The sequence below is a fragment of the Eubalaena glacialis genome, chromosome 3, assembly GCF_028564815.1.
Source record: "Eubalaena glacialis isolate mEubGla1 chromosome 3, mEubGla1.1.hap2.+ XY, whole genome shotgun sequence".
NCBI classification, from domain to species: domain Eukaryota; kingdom Metazoa; phylum Chordata; class Mammalia; order Artiodactyla; family Balaenidae; genus Eubalaena; species Eubalaena glacialis.
The window spans coordinates 75,259,557-75,279,081 of record NC_083718.1 but is presented as its reverse complement, the minus strand read 5'-3'; the positions used below and the strand labels follow the sequence as shown (position 1 = coordinate 75,279,081).

General features: G+C 40.5%; 1 protein-coding gene across 1 annotated transcript in view; it reads right to left on the bottom strand.

Moving 5' to 3' along the window:
- Nucleotides 1-16,046: 16,046 nt before the first annotated feature.
- SH2D1B (SH2 domain containing 1B) overlaps nucleotides 16,047-19,525 on the bottom strand; it is a 38,499-nt gene continuing 35,020 nt past the window's right edge. Inside the window, exons 3-4 of the mRNA XM_061185795.1 lie at nucleotides 17,711-17,876; nucleotides 16,047-16,084 (exon numbers count right to left, since the gene is read on the bottom strand). Coding sequence (XP_061041778.1) covers nucleotides 16,047-16,084; nucleotides 17,711-17,876 — 204 coding nt within the window. The remainder of the gene's footprint in view (nucleotides 16,085-17,710; nucleotides 17,877-19,525) is intronic.

The window sequence follows — 19,525 nt, the reverse complement described above, 5'->3', positions numbered from 1 at the left end:
GTGGGAGCAAGTAATTAAGTCCACACAAAGAAATGCAGCCCTCCTAGATGAAGCCCCACCTACCCCCAAACAGCTTGCAGACAACATTCAGTGTCTTTCATCTCTCCCAAGGAAATCCACTCTGGAAACCTTCATTTCAGTTGTCCAGTGAAAGCATCTTCAAGGACTTTGCCCCTCCAGGGTGCCCTCCTCCCTGCTGCCGTTTGCACTGGGTCGCACGATGAAAGCCCGGAGTGCCCTCCATGACTTACCACTAATGAGAAAATTCTTCCGCGTTCGTATCTAGGGCCCGACCCGTGGAGACACAAATCCTCTTTGTGTCCAGCTTATCTCCAGCTGCTGCCATGATAAATAGTCCAGCTCGAGGGAGCCCGGGGAAGCTCTACCCCACGGAACGAATCACTTGGTTAGTGACCACACAGGGAAGCCAGCTTGAGGAAATATTTAAGGACCAACTCAGACACCAGGCTGCTTTCTCCCTCGTGGGAGGTGCCTGAGGAATCTATCCTTTTCGGAGTAGGAAACGCTGCCAGTTTCTCTCTCTTGGAAAAGACAAAAAAAGGAAAAAGAAGAAAATCCCCCAAAGCAAAAAGCAGTCTCCCAACAAACTGCAACTTTTGTTTTGCGTTTTACTGTTTAACAAGTCAGTGGTTTCCAGTGCCATCTGCTTGGCCACCTTCTTCCTTAGAGCAGCGGTCCCCAACCTTTTTGGCACCAGGGACTGGTTTCGTGGAAGACAATTTTACCACGGACCCGCGGCGGGGGAGGGATGGTTTCGGGATGACTCAAGCACATTACATTTATTGTGCACTTTATTTCTATTATTATTACATTGTAATATATAATGAAGTAATTATACAACTCACCATAATGCAGGATCAGTGGGAGCCCTGAGCTTGTTTTCACTTGCCACTCACTGATAGGGTTGTAATGTGAGTCTGCAAGCAATTGATTTATTATGGTCTCTGTGCAGTCAAACCTCTCTGCTAATGATAATCTGTATTTGCAGCCGCTCACCGGCGCTAGCATCATCGCCTCAGCTCCACCTCAGATCATCAGGCATTAGATTCTCATAAGGAGCGCACAACCTAGATCCCTAGATCCATCGCATGCACAGTTCACAGTAGGGTTCACGCTCCTGTGAGAATTCAACGCCACCGCTGATCTGACAGGAGGCGGAACTCAGGCGATAATGTGAGCCATGGGGAGCGGCTGTAAATACAGATGAAGCTTCACTCACTCACCCGCCACTCACCTCCTGCTGTGCAGCCTGGTTCCTAACAGGCCACAGACTGGTACCAATCTGTGGCCGGGGGGTTGGGGACCCCTGCCTTAGAGCACCCTCTGTGTTTGCCGCCAGTAGTGTCTCTACACTCCTGTTTATTACAAAACTCCCGCCGGTTTGGTCTGGTGTGTAAGCACAGCCAAGTGTCCAGCCTTCTTCGTGGGCTAACTCATGGCAACTTACAGCATCTCCCTGTGGCTACCATGGGGTGGTCCGGTTAGTCCAGGCCACTGTGGGACCAGCAAAGGGGCAGCCTGGCCTTTGAGATGGAGGGACTGGAGCTCCATCAGCCCTGCAGCTTCAGCCAGTGGATGCGCTCCCTCTGCATCCAGGACCCCTCTGGGGTCCCTGCCCAGACACCACCCCCAGCCCATCCTCTGCGCCTGGGTAGCACCCTGTGCATTTCTCCGTGCTGGCACTTGCCATGTGACATAGGAAGTATCAAGAGCTGCCTCCTGTTGTCTCTCCCACAAGTCTCTGAGCTCCTCAAAGGCGGGGACCTTGTCATCTTCATCTCTGACTCCTCGGTCCCAGGCACAGCACCTGGCACATCGCTTGATAAAGATGTGCTTTGAACTGAACTAAACTCACAGAACGTGTCATCTGATTTGGGAGATTTTATATACGTGTATACACACAATCTAGTGCTAAGTGAACCCCACCCCTTTCAGCCTCCTTCCTCAGGGCCTCCACCCACAGGCAGTCTCTGTACCTGATCACCCACTGCAGAGAAGGATTGAGAAAGGCCATTTTCAAAGTGGAAAATGATGAATGGGCCAGTGTGTAGCTCATTTCTCTCCAGCCAGAGCCTTCATTAATTCTGCCCCCTGGACAAGTGACACCTTGCCATGGAGCCGGCAGAAACAGGCACTTTTGTCTGGCCTAATGTAAGAAGGGTCGTGCTCCAGTGCCAGGCACCTGCCCACCTCTGGTTGCTGCTCCTCCAGCTTCTCTCAGGTCCAGTTCTTAATATTCGTACTTTACTATTTTGGGCTTTGCTATTCATGCTTTATTATATTTCTAAATGCTTTATTATATTTCTATGCTTTATTATATTTCTAAAGCTCCTATACATTCCAGGAATTGTGCTAATCAATTTACGTTCATTATCTCATTTGTTTTTCTCAATAGCCCTGCAAGGGAAGTCCTATTACGCCCGTTTTTTAGATACAGACAAAACCTTACTGCATTCAAATAATTCACACACATGCTGTCATTAATCCTCGTATCTTGTGAGGTAGTTATTTCAGACCCGTTTTATAGATGGGTAAACTGAGATTGAGGTAATGACTAAGCAGATTTGCCTTAGTCTTACAACTGATAAAAAGCAGAGCTAGATGTGTAGGCCTAGGTTTTTAGACCCGAGGAGCAGACAGCTTCCCCACCACCACATGGTTCTTCTCTGTTTCCATCACACCAGTCTGATAAAAATTTCCCGGAAATGTTCATGGCCCAGAAACATCTTGTTGAATTGGACCATCTCCAGGGGTGAATGCAATTTCATTAAACACTGAATATTCATGTGGGGTGGGAATTTAGAGACCCATTCACCAATCCCTCATTTTACAGAAGAGGAAACAGCAAAGGCTATAGTTTTTCAGTGTTAACCTGTGCTGGCATGGTTTCTGATTCCTCACAATAACTCTATGCGGTAAGAATCATTAACCCCATTTTCTAGATGAGGCTGGCCAGAGGCTTAGGGAGTTTCAGCAACTTGCCCAAAGTCACTCTACCAGTAAGTGACAGAGCTGACTCTGGTGCCTCTTGAAAACATCCATTCTGAATGGTTTTGGTGTAAATCTGCTCTATGAAGTGCAAGAATTTCAGCCCCAAGCAGGAGTGGCAGAAGTATTTCTATTGCATCTCAAATTGCAAACTCAGGGAAGGCTGGCTCATACACTAATCCAGCTATTGACACTGGAGATTAAGCATTCAAATGAGAGATGAGTATTAGTGAGAGGAATGTTTCCGGTTTTGTAGCTACCATAGTTCCTCAGCAGTGCTAAACAAACAAAAAAACCCCTCGGCTCAGTACCTGTTTTCTTGGTGGTTGTCTGACCTCTTGTGGCTGACTTTAGGCATTACAGTTTCTGACAGCTAATTTCTGCCAAGAGGCAGCTTTTCGTGATAAAAATAACATACATTCATGAGATAAGTACTACCTCCTTTGGAAAGGCTTGTAATTTTCCTAAGATCATTCAACAAATAGTATGGGAAAGGAGAAATAAAACAGATGACACTTCTTTACTAGGAATTCCAGTAGGAGAGAGAAAATAGAAGGGGAGGAAATCTTTGAAAAAAATGAGAATTCTCCAAAAGTACAGAAAGATTAAAATCTTAAGAATAAAATGGCATATAGACCTGCAAAAGGATAGAAGAGGAAAAACTCAGACACATTTACAGCGAAATTTAAGATCATAAAGACAGACCACCTTTCAATTCTTACTTGTCAAAAAAAAAAAAAAGATACACCATCTTTAAAGTTTCCAGAAAAAGAAGATTGGCTATAAAGGAGAATCAGATTGACATCAGACATCTCAATAAGAATTCTAGATACAAAATAATAATGGCTTAATATTTGATATTGTTGAAAGAAAAAAACTAAACCTATATTTTATATTCAGTTAAACTATCATTTGAATGAGTGTAAAATAATATTATGAAGCATATAAGACTGCAAAAGGTTATTTCTCAAAGACCATCTTTGAAAATATTCTTGGAGGAAATATTCCAGTAAGAAAAGAAGTGAACTCAGAAGAGTTCTATGTGTTTGTAAATATGTAGGAAGTAAGGATGAGTAATTGATTCAGTAAAGCTTACTGTTATTTAAATGGTAAAGGACCCAAAAGGAGTAGATAATAATAATTCAAATTTTAGATCAGAAAATGAGGTGCGATTAATTATGGTGACAAAAGGGAAATGAGAGTATGCTTAATTATAACAACATATTTTAAGTTTTTTAGGTAGAGAAAAAATACAGGTTTTAATAGGCTATGGATAACCACCATAATTTTTTTTTTTTAAATAGAGGTTTCAAATCAGCAGGGGGAAATCCAATGAAAAGCAGAAGAGGAGAAAAAAAAAAGGAAACAAAATGTATAGTAAATGGAAAGAATGGAATAAGATTTCTATCTTAGCTCAGGCTTCTGTAACAAAATACCATAGAATGGGTGGGTTAAACAACAGACATTTTACTAGACTTTCTTGCAGGGAAGTCCAAGGTCAAGGTGCCAGCAGATTCTGTGTCTGGTGAGGATACTTCCTGAGGTACAGACAGCCACCTTCTTGCTGTGTTCTCACAGGGCCTTTCCTTGTGCTTGCAGGTGGAGAGAGAGCTCTGGTGTCTCTTCCTCTTATAAGGACTCTGAACCTATTATGAGAGCACCACCTTATCTAAACCCAATTACTTCCCAATGGCACCACCTCCAAATACTATCACATCAGGGGTCAGAGTGTCAACATATGGTTTTGGGAGGGACAAAAGCATCTGGCCCATAACGATGGCAGAAATAAATTCAAATAGAACAAATTATAATAAATATAAGGGCATTAAACTCACCAAACAAAAGGAGGAAAACTTAAGTTGGAAAAAAAAATAGATCCAGCAAAACTTTGTCTACAGAAGACAGGGTTAAAACAAAAGATATGAAAAAACTTAAAAACAAAGGGATAGAAAATTATATAATGAAAAGTATGGATGAAAAGAAAGTCTGGATAGATTTTTTGCCTCGATTGGTTCAAGATGGCGGAGAAGAAGGACGTGCTCTCACTCCCTCTTGTGAGAGCACTGGAATCACAACTAACTGCTGAACAATCATCGACAGGAAGACACTGGAACTCACCAAAAAAATACCCCACAACCAAAGACAAAGGAGAAGCTGCAATGAGATGGTAAGAGGGGCGCAATCACAATAAAATCAAATCCCATAACCGCTGGGTGGGTGACTCACAAACTAGAGAACAGTTATACCACAGAAGTCCACCCACTGGAGTGAAGCTTCTGAGTCCCACATCAGGCTTCCCAACCTGAGGATCTGGCAACGGGAGGAAGAATTCCCCAGAGAATCAGACTTTGAAAGCTTGTGGGATTTGATTGCAGGACTTTGACAGAACTGGGGGAAACAGAGACTCCACTCTTGGAGGGAACACACAAAGTAGTGTGTGCATCAGGACCCAGGGGGAAGGAGCAGTGACCCCATGGGAGACAGAACCAGGCCTACCTGCTAGGGCTGGAGGGTCTCCTGCAGAGGTGGGGGGTGACTGTGGCTCACCCCCAGGACAAGGACACTGGCAGCAGAAGCTCTGGGAAGTACTCCTTGGCATGAGCCCTCCTGGAGTCTGCCATTAGCCCCACCATAGAGCCTGTCGCCTCCAGTGCTGAGTCGCCTCAGGCCAAACAACCAACAGGGAGGGAAATCAGCCCCACCCATCAGCTGACAAGTGGATTAAAGTTTTACTGAGCTCTGCCCACCAGAGCAACACCCAGTTCTACCAACCACCAGTCCCTCCCATCAGGAAGCTTGCACAAGCCTCTTAGATAGCCTCATCCACCAGAGGGCAGATAGCAGAAACAAGAAGAACTACAATCCTGCAGCCTGTGGAATGAAAACCACATTCACAGAAAGACAGACAAACTTAAGAGGCAGAGGACTATGTACCAGATGAAGGAACAAGATAAAACCCCAGAAAAACAACTAAATGAAGTGGAGATAGGCAACCTTCCAGAAAAAGAATTCAGAATAATGATAGTGAAGATGATCCAGGATCTTGGAAAAAGAATGGAGGCAAATATTGAAAAGATGCAAGAAATGTTTAACAAAGACCTAGAAGAATTAAAGATCAAACACCTAGAAGAATTAAAGAACAAACAAACAGAGATGAACAATACAATAACTGAAATGAAAAATACACTAGAAGGAATCAATAGCAGCATAACTGAGGAAGAAGAACGGATAAGTGACCTGGAAGACAGAATGATGGAATTCACTGCTGCAGAAGAGAATAAAGGAAAAAGAATGAAAAGAAATGAAGACAGCCTAAGAGACCTCTGGGACAAAATAAAACGCACCAACATTCACATTATATGGGTCCCAGAAGGAAAAGAGAGAGAGAAAGGACCCGAGAAAATAGCTGAAGAGATTATAGTCGAAAATTTCCCTAACATGGGAAAGGAAGTAGCCACCCAAGTCCAGGAAGCGCAAGAGTCCCAGACAGAATAAACCCAAGGAGAAACACGCCAAGACACATAGTAATCAAATCGACTAAAATTAAGGACAAAGAAAAGTTATGAAAAACAACAAGGGAAAAATGACAAATAACATACAAGGAAACTCCCATAAGGTTAACAGCTGATTTTCAGCAGAAACTCTACAAGCCAGAAAGGAGTGGCACAATATATTTAAAGTGATGAGAGGGAAGAACCTACAACCAAGATTACTCTACCCGCAAAGGAAACTATAAACAAGACGAAAAGACAACCCTCAAAATGGGAGAAAATATTTGCAAATGAATCAACGGACAAAGGATTAATCTCCAAAATATATAAACCGCTCATGCAGCTCAATATTAAAAAAAAAAAAAACCCAATCAAAAAATGGGCAGAAGACCTAAATAGACATTTCTCCAAAGAAGACATACAGATGGCCAAGAGGCACATGAAAAGCTGCTCAACATCACTAATTATTAGAGAAATGCAAATCAAACCTACAATGAGGTATCAGCTCACACTGGTTAGAATGGGCATCATCCGAAAATCTACAAACAACAAATGCTGGAGAGCGTGTGGAGAAAAGGGAACCCTCTTGCACTGTTGGTGGGAATGTACATTGATACAGCTGCTATGGAGAACAGTATGAAGGTTCCTTAAAAAACTGAAAATAGAATTACCATATGACCCAGCAATCCCACTACTGGGCATATATCCAGAGAAATCCATAATTCAAAAAGACACATGCACCCCAGTGTTCATTGCAGCACTATTTACAATAATCAGGTCATGGAAGCAACGTAAATGCCCATCGACAGACGAATGGATAAAGAAGATTTGGCACATATATACAATGGAATATTAGTCAGCCATAAAAAGAAACGAAATTGGGTCATTTGTAGAGACGTGGATGGACCTAGAGACTGTCATACAGAGTGATGTAAGTCAGAAAGAGAAAAACAAATATCGTATATCAACACATATATGTGGAATCTAGAAAAATGGTACAGATGAACCAGTTTGCAAGGCAGAAATAGAGGCACAGATGTAGAGAACAAACATATGGACACCAAGGTGGGAAAACGGGGTTGGGGGAGGGTGTTGGTGGTGGTGGGATGAATTGGGAGATTGGGATTGACATATATACACTAATATGTATAAAATCAATAACAAATAAGGAGCTGCTGTGTAAAAAAAATAATAAAATAAAGTTAAAAAAAGAAAGGATAGCAATTTTAATATAAAATAAAATTAAAGACAAATTAATTTTTTAAATTAATTTATTTTTTGGCTGCGTTGGGTCTTCATTGCTGCACGCAGGTTTTCTCTAGTTGCGGAGAGTGGGGGCTACTCTTCGTTTCAGTAAGCAGGCTTCTCATCACAGTGGCTTCTCTTGTTGCAGAGCATGAGCTCTAAGCACGTGGGCTTCTGTAGTTGTGGCTCGCGGACTATAGAGCGCAGGCTCAGTAGTTGTGGAGCGCAGGTTTAGTTGCTCTGTGGGATGTGAGATCTTCCTGGATCAGAGCTTGAACCCGTGTCCCCTGCATTGGCAGGCAGATTCTTAACCACTGCACCACCACGGAAGTCCCTCAAGGCAGAAATTTATGAGACAAAGAGAAACCCTTCATAAAAGAAAGATATTAAGATGATAAAATAATTATAAAAAGATACACACCTAAAAATATAACCTCAAAATAGTTAAAACAAGAATGGCAGAACTATGAAGACAAATCTGTACAACTATTGTAGTTAGAAAGCTAAACTCTATTATATATTGGGTTAAAATGAGAGACTTATTTCTCTTTGATAGTTCAAATAAATGAAAAATAAGAAAATATATAAAAGTTTTGGTTTATATGATCTATAATCTTGAATACATTGGCGGCAGTGGTGAAGAGAGTGAGCTTTAAAATGGGTAGAAAAAACTATTTCTTCCAAACAAATGTAATGTTCACATATACTAGGTCATCAAGGAAGCCTCATCAAGTCAAACTATGCTATCTAACTTTAATGCTATATAGTTTGGAATCTGTACTAAAGTACTGTACATGTTTGAAAAGAATTACAAACTACTAAATTCTCTTTGGATTGAAGAGGGCATTTTTACAGGGATTAAAAGTACTTTGATCTGAACAGCAATAAATACCATGTTAAAATTTGTGGGGTACAGCTAAAGTACTATGAGATAAATTCATAGCTTTAAGTATATTTATTAGAAAACAGTAACTATTGAAAATAAGCCAAATAAGCTCAAAAATGAGAATAAAAGTCAATGAATTAGAGAATAGCAATCTAAAAACAATAACAAAAAAAATTAAAGCTAAAAGCTGACTTTGAAAGGACCATTTAAGATGCATAAAATTGATTAGTAAAAAGAGTAAGATGCAAATAATATACAGAGTGAAGAAGGAGATATTATGACTGTCACAACATATTCTTAAAAATAATAAAATAGTATTATTAAGTATATGCTAATAATTTAGAAAACTTAGACAAAATGGATAAATTCTTGGAAAAATAAAGAATACCAAATTTGGCAAAATAATTGAATAAACCAATATGCATTAAAAAGAATAATAAGCATTAACAAATTGAAGGAGAAAAACCATATGATCATCTCAATAGATGCAGAGAAAGCTTTCGACAAAATTCAAAACCCATTTACGATAAAAGCCCTGCAGAAAGTAGGCATAGAGGGAACTTTCCTCAACATAATAAAGGCCATATACGACAAACCCACAGCCAACATCGTTCTCAATGGTGAAAAACTGAAACCATTTCCACTAAGATCAGGAACAAGACAAGGTTGCCCACTCTCACCACTATTATTCAACATAGTTTTGGAAGTGTTAGCCACAGCAATCAGAGAAGAAAAAGAAATAAAAGGAATCCAAATCGGAAAAGAAGAAGTAAAGCTGTCACTGTTTGCAGATGACATGATACTATACATAGAGAATCCTAAAGATGCTACCAGAAAACTACTAGAGCTAATCAATGAATTTGGGAAAGTAGCAGGATACAAAATTAATGCACAGAAATCTCTTGCATTTCTATACACTAATGACGAAAAATCTGAAAGTGAAATTAAGAAAACACTCCTGTTTACCATTGCAACAAAAAGAATAAAATATCTAGGAATAAACCTACCTAAGGAGACAAAAGACCTGTATGCAGAAAATTATAAGACACTGATGAAAGAAATTAAAGATGATACAAATAGATGGAGAGACATACCATGTTCTTGGATTGGAAGAATCAACATTGTGAAAATGACTCTACTACCCAAAGCAATCTACAGATTCAATGCAATCCCTATCAAACTACCACTGGCATTTTTCACAGAACTAGAACAAAAAATTTCACAATTTGTATGGAAACACAAAAGACCCCGAATAGCCAAAGCAATCTTGAGAACGAAAAATGGAGCTGGAGGAATCAGGCTCCCTGACTTCAGACTATATTACAAAGCTACAGTAATCAAGACAGTTTGGTACTGGCACAAAAACAGAAATATAGATCAATGGAACAGGATAGAAAGCCCAGAGATAAACCCACACACTTATGGTCACCTTATCTTTGATAAAGGAGGCAAGCATATACAGTGGAGAAAAGACAGCCTCTTCAATAAGGGGTGCTGGGAAAATTGGACAGGTACATGTAAAAGTATGAAATGAGAACACTCCCTGACACCATACACAAAAATAAACTCAAAATGGATTAAAGACCTAAGTGTAAGGCCAGACACTATCAAACTCTTAGAGGAAAACATAGGCAGAACACTCTGTGACATAAATCACAGCAAGATCCTTTTTGACCCAGGTCCTAGAGAAATGGAAATAAAAACACAAATAAACAAATGGGACCTAATGAAACTTAAAAGCTTTTGCACAGCAAAGGAAACCATAAACAAGACCAAAAGACAACACTCAGATTGGGAGAAAATATTTGCAAATGAAGCAACTGACAAAGGATTAATCTCCAAGATTTACAAGCAGCTCATGCAGCTCAATAACAAAAAAACAAAAAACCCAATCCAAAAATGGGCAGAAGACCTAAATAGACATTTCTCCAAAGAAGATATACAGACTGCCAACAGACACATGAAAGAATGCTCAACATCATTAATCATTAGAGAAATGCAAATCAAAACTACAATGAGATATCATCTCACACCAGTCAGAATGGCCATCATCAAAAAATCTAGAAGCAATAAATGCTGGAGAGGGTGTGGAGAAAAGGGAACACTCTTGCACTGTTGGTGGGAATGTAAATTGATACAGCCACTATGGAGAACAGTATGGAGGTTCCTCAAAAAACTACAAATAGAACTACCATACGACCCAGCAATCCCACTACTGGGCATATACCCTGAGAAAACCATAATTCAGAAAGAGTCATGTACCAAAATATTCATTGCAGCTCTGTTTACAATGGCCAGGACATGGAAGCAACCTAGGTGTCCATCATCGGATGAATGGATAAAGAAGATGTGGCACATATATACAATGGAATATTACTCAGCCATAAAAAGAAATGAAATGGAGGTATTTGTAATGAGGTGGATGGAGTTAGAGTCTGTCATACAGAGTGAAGTAAGTCAGAAAGAGAAAAACAAATACAGTATGCTAACACATATATATGGAATCTAAGGGAAAAAAAAAAGGTCATGAAGAACCTAGTGGCAAGACGGGAATAAAGACACAGACCTACTAGAGAATGGACTTGAGGATATGGGGAGGGGGAGGGGTGAGATGTGACAGGGTGAGAGAGTGGCATGGACATATATACACTACCAAATGTAAAATAGATAGCTAGTGGGAAGCAGCCGCATAGCACAGGGAGATCAGCATGGTGCTTTGTGACCACCTAGAGGGGTGGGATAGGGAGGGTGGGAGGGAGGGAGATGCAAGAGGGAAGAGATATGGGAACATATGTATATGTATAACTGATTCACTTTGTTATAAAGCAGAAACTAACACACCATTGTAAAGCAATTATACTTCAATAAAGATGTTTAAAAATAAAATAAGAATAATAAGCAAGTTCTTTTGCTGAACAAACCAGTCGTAATAAAAATTATATGTTTAATTCCCTCTCATCAGACTATGTTTTAAAAAACATATATTTGTAAATAGATTTCCCCATTAAAGTCTTTATTGTTGTTCTTCTTCCTATGGGACCAACTATAGCTCACATGAGAGCTCTGGGGGAGAAATTCTTAATAAAATAAATTTGGGGTTCAAATACAAATTTTAACATGTGTGAAATATAATGCATGTGTCTGACACTTAATAAAACTCTGTAAATTTTGTAAAAAAAAAAAAAAGATATTTAAATAGTAATAAAAGACACCCTCTCCTTCTTCACCAGAACTTCAAACTCAGTTTTACAAGAGAGTATTAATGAGCTTTCAAGCAACAGATAATCCTTACCTTACAAAGCTCTTGCAAAAAAATAGAAAAAAGAAAAAGACTCCTTAATTCACTTTATATTGATCTGGTTAGTATAACCATGATTCAGCAAATTATAGTTCTGTTTGGTTTACGAGTTTTAATGCAAAAATCTTAAATGAAATACTAACTTACTGAATCCAACAGTCTATTAAAAATAATGTAACATGGTCAAGTTAAGCAATGCAAGGATGGTATAATATTAGAAATTTAATTAATGTAATTTACCTCTATAATGGAATGAAGATTAAAGGAATGTGACTATCTCAGTAGATACAGAAACAAATCATTTAATAAATTTCCAAACATTTCTGATAAAAACTAAAATAGCCTTAAAGGCTGCAACAAACATTGTGCTTAAATGGGGAAATTTCTAACGGTTTCATATAATATGGGAACAACATAAGAATGCCCACCTTCATGGCTAGTATTTAATGTATACCGGAGGTCCTAGCCAACCAAGTAAACATAGAAAATAAATAAAATGTATAACTGATGAAAGGGAGGAGAACAAAATTCTATCATTTATAGCTGACAAAATCATTTACATGGAATTTACAATCTAATTTACAATAGAATCAACAGATAAACCAGTAGATCTAATCAGAGCATAAACAGTTTGCTACTGCTGTAGTCTACAGGGAACTCTACTCAATGATCTATGGTGACCTAAATAGGAAGGAAATCCAAAAAAGAGGGGATATATGTATACATATAGCTGATTCGCTTCGCTGTACAGCTGAAACTAACACAACACTGTAAAGCAACTATACCTCAATTAAAAAAAAATTAAAGGGAAACCTCAAATCAAAAGAAAAAAAAGAAATGTAATAAAATACACGACTTAAATTTATAACAACTAAAAATAGTTAGCAATTAAACTAACAGAATATACAAGACTTCTGTAATGAAAATTTATGATTGCATTAAAGACCAAAAAACATGGCCTGACAAAATAGATGTAGTATGTTTATGCATGGGAAAACATCACAAGAATATCAGTTCTCCCCTAATTACTCTACAAATTCATTGCAACTTTACACAAAATTCCAGGAAGATGTTTTGAGAAACTTATTTATTCTAAAATGTATGTGGAGGAATCAAGGTCCACAAACAGCTAAATTGGTTTTTAAAAATAAGAGAGTGCTTATCCTACCAGACAATTAAAAGCCAGAGTATTAGAACAGTTGTGATATAAAGGAGACGCCATAAGTCAGAGGGGGGAAAATGAATTATTAAGCGGGTTGAAATCAGAAAACCACTTAAATATATATGGAAAAATACAAAGCTGGATTCTTACCTCTCACCATGAACCAAGGTTAACCTCAGATTCATCATTTATTCAATAAATATTTATTGAGCATCTACTATGGGTGAAGGACTTTTCTAGACGCTGGATATATGCCAGTGAAAAAGGCAAAAGTCCTTGCCATCTTTAAAACCCTAACTGCAGAGGGTAAAAGTATAAAGCCAGTAGAAGAAAATGTAGGATAATTTTTTTCCCACGATCTTGGAGAGGGGAAGGGCTTGTAAAACAAGGATCAAAAAGCACAAAGCTTAAGGCAAAAAAAGCACTTAATGGGCTTGATTACCTCATAATTAAATCTGAGTACACTTTATGACCCACCCATATAATCCAGAGGAAGTCTTTTACACTTCCATAAAGAGACTTGCTCAAGGTTGCTCATCACAGTAGCAGGGAGTTGGAACCAACTTAGATATCTCTATCTCTAGAGGGAAGCAAAATATGGTGGATGCATGCTGTGGAATACCATGCATCAGTTAGAGGCACTGGGTTAGATGTACACTCAACAATATGGAATAGAACTAAACATACTATTGAGTGAAGAAAAGTAATAACAGAATTGGAGCAATAGCACCATATCATGCACATAAATGTGAAAGATCTATAGTCACAACCAATTCTGTATATTCTACAAGGGTGCATACATACCAAGGGCATGTATCAAATAGTACAGAGCTGGTTCCACTGAAGTGGGAATTAGGGATGAAGGGAAGAAAAATGAAATAAAACAAGAGTCTCGTATGGGTTGATGGTGGTAAGGAGTTATGAACAAAGGAATGTGATTAACTCTACTCTCCATACCTAAGTCACTTGGACCACAGCAGAGGGACGACTGTTTGAATGTAGGATAGCTCCAGTGGGTTCAGAGTTCTTTCTTAGATTTGGCTAAAACTGCCCTCCTATAAACACCCAGCCATTGGTCTGAGTTCTGCTGTCTGGCATTGTACCCAGTGAATCTTCACGCTTTTTCACAGAACAGCACTTCGAACACTTGAAACAACTGCTTTAGTTTAAGTCTTCCCTCATCCAGTCCCACATACTCAGAACTTTCAGCTGTTCTTCATATGACCTGTTCAGGGTCTTCTAAATTTCAGGGAACTATAGCATGACATCCACATTAGCTATTAAATGTGGCTTGCTCGTTTGAAAAATATGCTGAAAACCCACCGGGGACCAAGCATCATGTAAGGTGCTATGCATAGATGCTCAGAAAAAAGGAGATCACTTCTATGAGAGTTATAACTGAAAGGTCTTGAATTAATAGTCACGTTCTACTGGGTTTTGAAATGTATAAAGTTCAAACAAATCTCTGCTATCCAAAATAAGTGGCCACATTTTATGTATATTGATTTATTCAGTGATTTATTTAAGAAATATTCACTGAATATATTTTCTGTGCCAAGGATCGCTGCAGGCTCTGACAACTGGAACATGCTTCTTTGTACCATGGAGAAAGAATCAAAGACCCAGGACCCTGGAGAACAGGTTTGCTTCTGGTGTCCTTTACCGAACCAACCGGAAGGATTTGGCTCCCTCAGCTCTCTGAATATGGCTACAGTGCACTTCTTCTCTACTATGGTTTGCTGTGACCCGAAAGTCAGAACGGCTCATGCTTTGGGGTTCCAGCCACAATGTCTGTTCATGTTTCCTAGAAATCTAAGTTCCTCTCTTTAATAACTTTAAAAGGTAAGGCTAGTGGGGTGAAATGAATCACTACGGTTTGAAGATGGGTGATAGAATGGGCATAGAATTTGGTACATTCCACACTAATCAGGTCTTAATTTAAAATGTGAACTAGCAGAAAAATTCAAAGGGCCTTAGAACCAATGCGACAAACCCTTCAGGAATGAGCTTCTAGTCAGTAATGTCTCTGAATGGGGCACAGCTCTGTGCAGCATGCATTTCTACGTGCTGTGGAGGGTTCAGGGAACACCCAACTGTGCTTTAAAACCTCGTTGGGAACAGGAACCACACCTTCAGAATCCCCGCACATACCACAATGCAAAACCATATCCCTGCTGCTGAAGTGGTTAGTGCATAAATGAAATTAGGCAGAATCAGAGAGGAAGTGTCTCCAGGGCAACATTTGGCAGGGATCAAGGTTAGAAAGAAGGCGAGTAGCCCAGGAGGGAGGGAGAAGGGTGCATGAGTGGGTCAGGTCTCCCACCATGACCAAGAGCAGCACAGGCAGGTGCAGGGAATGCGTTGGCTGTTTTGGGAGGGCTGGGATCCTAATCTCTTGCTGATGCTCTATACATGTCCATCACTCCAGGGCTCCCCAACTCCGCTGGACATAACCAGGCTCAGGAGAGAGGCTGGGGCATTGTGTACCCTTCTGCTTAGCCACTTGTTTTATAGACGAAGAAACAGAGAAAGAGGAAGAGGTTTGTCTGCAGTCACAGAGCCAGGACTGGAACTCAGGCTCCTAACTAGCAGCCAGCGCTCTCTCTTCGCTCCCCTCTGGTCACGTGGTTGAAAGGGGGACGTCAACTGTGATGTAGTGGTGGCACCTTTAACAAGTCAAGGAGCATAGGTTCAGGCTGTCCTATTGCAAGAAAGAAGAGTGAGAGGGGAGAAGGGGTTTCAAAGCTGCTCAAGGTGTATGCATGGGAGGGAGGGCAGGGGGAGTGATTTCTCTGAGACTGGTGGACAGAACATCTTCAGTCACTCACACCAGGAGAGTCTAAATTGTCCCCTAGAGTTTGGCCTTGCAGACCTACACCTACAGGAGAAGCAGGGTCGCTGGTGAGAGCTATCACCCCATCTCTTCTATAAGTGCTTTGTCCAGTCTCCTTACCTTCAAGGCAAGACATCCACATAATCGCTGTTACTGTTCTCTGGGGAAAAAAAAAGCAGAAGACCAGCCATGAGGCTCAACACCCAGGAGTCACACTGACCAACACCACTCAAGGGAAAGACTTATCCCCAGGCAGAGGGTGATCTTGATGCCACATCCAAGTGACACCTTCAAGGGCTGGGGTACCACAGGGAGCTCTCCTGGCAAAATAGGGGGTCTGTTTATAAGTCGAACATCAGAGTTTCCAGGACCAGATGCCTCCACTCACCAGGAGAACACCTGTGCCTCCCTCAGAGTGAGAACACCTAAGGCTTGTTTTAAGGAGCCCAAGGGAAAGGGAGGAAGAAGATGAGCTAATGGGAGGAAGTTCCCACTTTGGTAGCTGAGGATTTGGGAGCTTGCTCTGCCAAGGCTGACCAAGCATGGACAACTGGTATGGCGAGACTCTCGCCCAGTTCTTGGGGACGAACTCTAAAGGGTTCTCCTGTTGGAATTTGTGGTTATTTTATCATCGCTGAGACAAATACTACCACCACCCAAGCATCCTGAGCAACTCATCTGGGTTTGCCTGAGGACTGCAGCACAGGTACATCCCTGGGTTTCTACTCTGCCCCCTTTTATTCTTCTTTTCTATAAGTTATGGTAGAAAATGGCCGTGGGACTACATCTGCAGCTGAACCTATAGGAAGCGGGTCAGCATGGGTTGCTTCTCCTCTGGGTGCACACTCCTCTACGCGGGGGAGGGGGGACAGAGAAAATGGTAGAGGAGGGTTTTGTGGGTTTTTTTCCATAATTAAAAAGCCACGCTTAGTCTTGTTGGGGAGGTGAGAAGTTTGCTCTGGCAGTCTAAAGGGAAACTTTGCTATAGACAGAGTACAATGGGTGTGGGGTGATTGCAGGCTCCCCAGAACTCTCTGTCCTCCGCCCTTCTCCCTAGCTAGCACTTCTGCTCCCATCCCCATCACCTACCCATTGATGACTGAAATCCCTTTCATGGGGCTATCACCACACATCCCACCTTGAGAAGACAGGGTTAAACTGTAAATGTCTCAGGAAGTCTGAGTTAAATTCGAACTATGTTGTAACGGACAGATACTAGATTCTCTTCTGAGAGCAGACTTCAAGGGGTGTAAGCAAGAGTAGCTGCTTGGGATATGATCTGGATTCTCCGCACTCAGATTTACTGACCATCTCCCCTTTTCCACCATGGCTTAATAACTTTTGGGGTGTATCTGAAATAATTACTCCCCTAATGCTATATAAATGAATGCTTAGCAAATATTGAGCAAAATGTAACAGGATGAGGCTTGGGGAGAGGGTTGAAGCAATTTTCTCATTTGAAAATTCTGCTTGTTTGCCATCTCTTCCCAAACCTGTGTTGTGTGCACAAGGTCACAGAATGAGTTTGAAGTCAGCTCTCGGAGAGTGCTCAGGAACCACCCTTGCTCCCCGGGCTGTCCAAGCACAGAGAGCTCTATGTGTTTGCCACCTCCAGGAGCTCGAAGGCACCACTCCGCAACAAAATGGAAAGTGCTCTTCATAGAATGAAGCTTTTTAGAGCTAACATCATAGAAAGGGACAATTATCTGTATCGGTTCTGCACAGTAGGCCAGTGGTGGAAATGGGACTAAGGTTCCTGTCTGGCACCCGTGTGAAAGTTATTTACCATAAACACCATCTAGCTCTATCTTCGATCTTCTCCATCTCAGGCAGGGACAGGTTCTCTTTATTGGCCTTAAAAGGTGAACCACCAGCCCTTGATTTGGTTTTTCAAACTTGGAGATCAATTCCTCTAGGTTTGGAAAGATCTGTCTTTGAGCGCCTTCCACGGTCTGCAAAAATGCAAGGAGATCACTCATCATCGTGCAATTGTGTGTGAAAGATGACACTTCTCAAAACAGTGGTTTTCAGGGCTGCCTCTGAGCGGTGAATTGAAAACAGGTGGCCGACACTTCTTGTGTGGGAGCTCACACCTTACGCAATACCCAGAAACCCTCCTTTTTAAAACGGAATTCTGACTTGAGCTACTCTGAGTAAAGAAGATTAACAATCAAAGGTCCCCACCTCAGTCTGCAGTATCGAATGAGCTCCCATTCTTGGCAATTTGGGGACAGTTCTTGTAGGTACCCTGTGGAGGGTACCCCTCTAAGAGCTTATGTCAGAGTGTAAGGGACTAATACGGGAGGACTTCTGATGGGAAATGCAAAATATGCAACTTACGTACTTGACGAATTCAGACTCTCCACGAGAGGAAAACAAGACCAAAAAGCCCCGATTTAAATTGAAAATGGGAATGTCAACATGACTCAGGTAAATTGTGAATAGTTGTTTTCTCTTTACCACCTACAAACCAAGTACAATTTTCTAATATAATCTTATAGAAATAATTTAAAAACACAAGAGCTTCCTTGGCTCTTATGTATTTGATTTTCTTAATGATCACTGTGGTTCTCTTAGGACCACGGTGTTGGTCTACAAAGGGGTGTTGACAGGAAGGCTCTGTGACCTGGGGTGTGGTTAACCTCCATGACAGAGATGCAGGCTGACATGGAAGTCAGCTCTACGAAAGGCTGTCACTTCAGCCCAAGGCAGCATCCAGCACAGGCCCTGATACAGAGCTGCTCCTCAATGAAATGCCCCTCTGTGTCTGTTATAACTGATTTGGATGCCTCTCTGTTTTGTTCAGACAAGAGACAAAATGGGGTATTAAGGAATTATCCAGAATTTCCCAAAATATGCACAAGAAAGAAATAAATGCTTTAAAATATGTTGCTTTAAAAGCTGCAAAAATATTTTTTAAATTTCCATATATAACCTTCACCCATACCCCAAATGTTAACATTTTATTGTATTTGCCTTTCATTCTTTCTCTTTCTAAATATATATGTGTGTGTATATATGTATACATATATGTATTCTTTTTTTTAAAAAAATTATGAGAGTAAGTTGCTGACATGATATCCCTTTGACCCTAAATACTTCGTATTTCCTAAAAAGCAAGAACATTACATATCCACACTAAAATGAGGAAATTAATCGTTTTTTTTTTTTTTTCCAGGTACATTTGTAACTAAATGAACAGACTTGACCAAAGGCAGTTTAGAATATCAGTGGCCATTATAGGGAACTTTTTTATTTTTAACATCTTTATTGGAGTATAATTGCTTTGCAGTGGTGTGCTAGTTTCTGCTTTATAACAAAGTGAATCAACTATACATATACATATATCCCCATATCTCCTCCCTTTTGTGTGTCCCTCTCACCCTCCCTATGAGGAAATTAATCTTGATGCAATACTATTACTAATCTACAGACCTTATGCAGAGTTTGTCAATTGCCTCAATAATGTCCTTTGTGGCAAAAGAAAAATTACATATATGTGTGCGTGTGTGTGTCTGGGGATCATTGTATATTCTAATCTCTTTCAGATAGTCACAATGAACGTTAGCATGTTGAAGATTCTGAGAAATCCTGCAGTAAA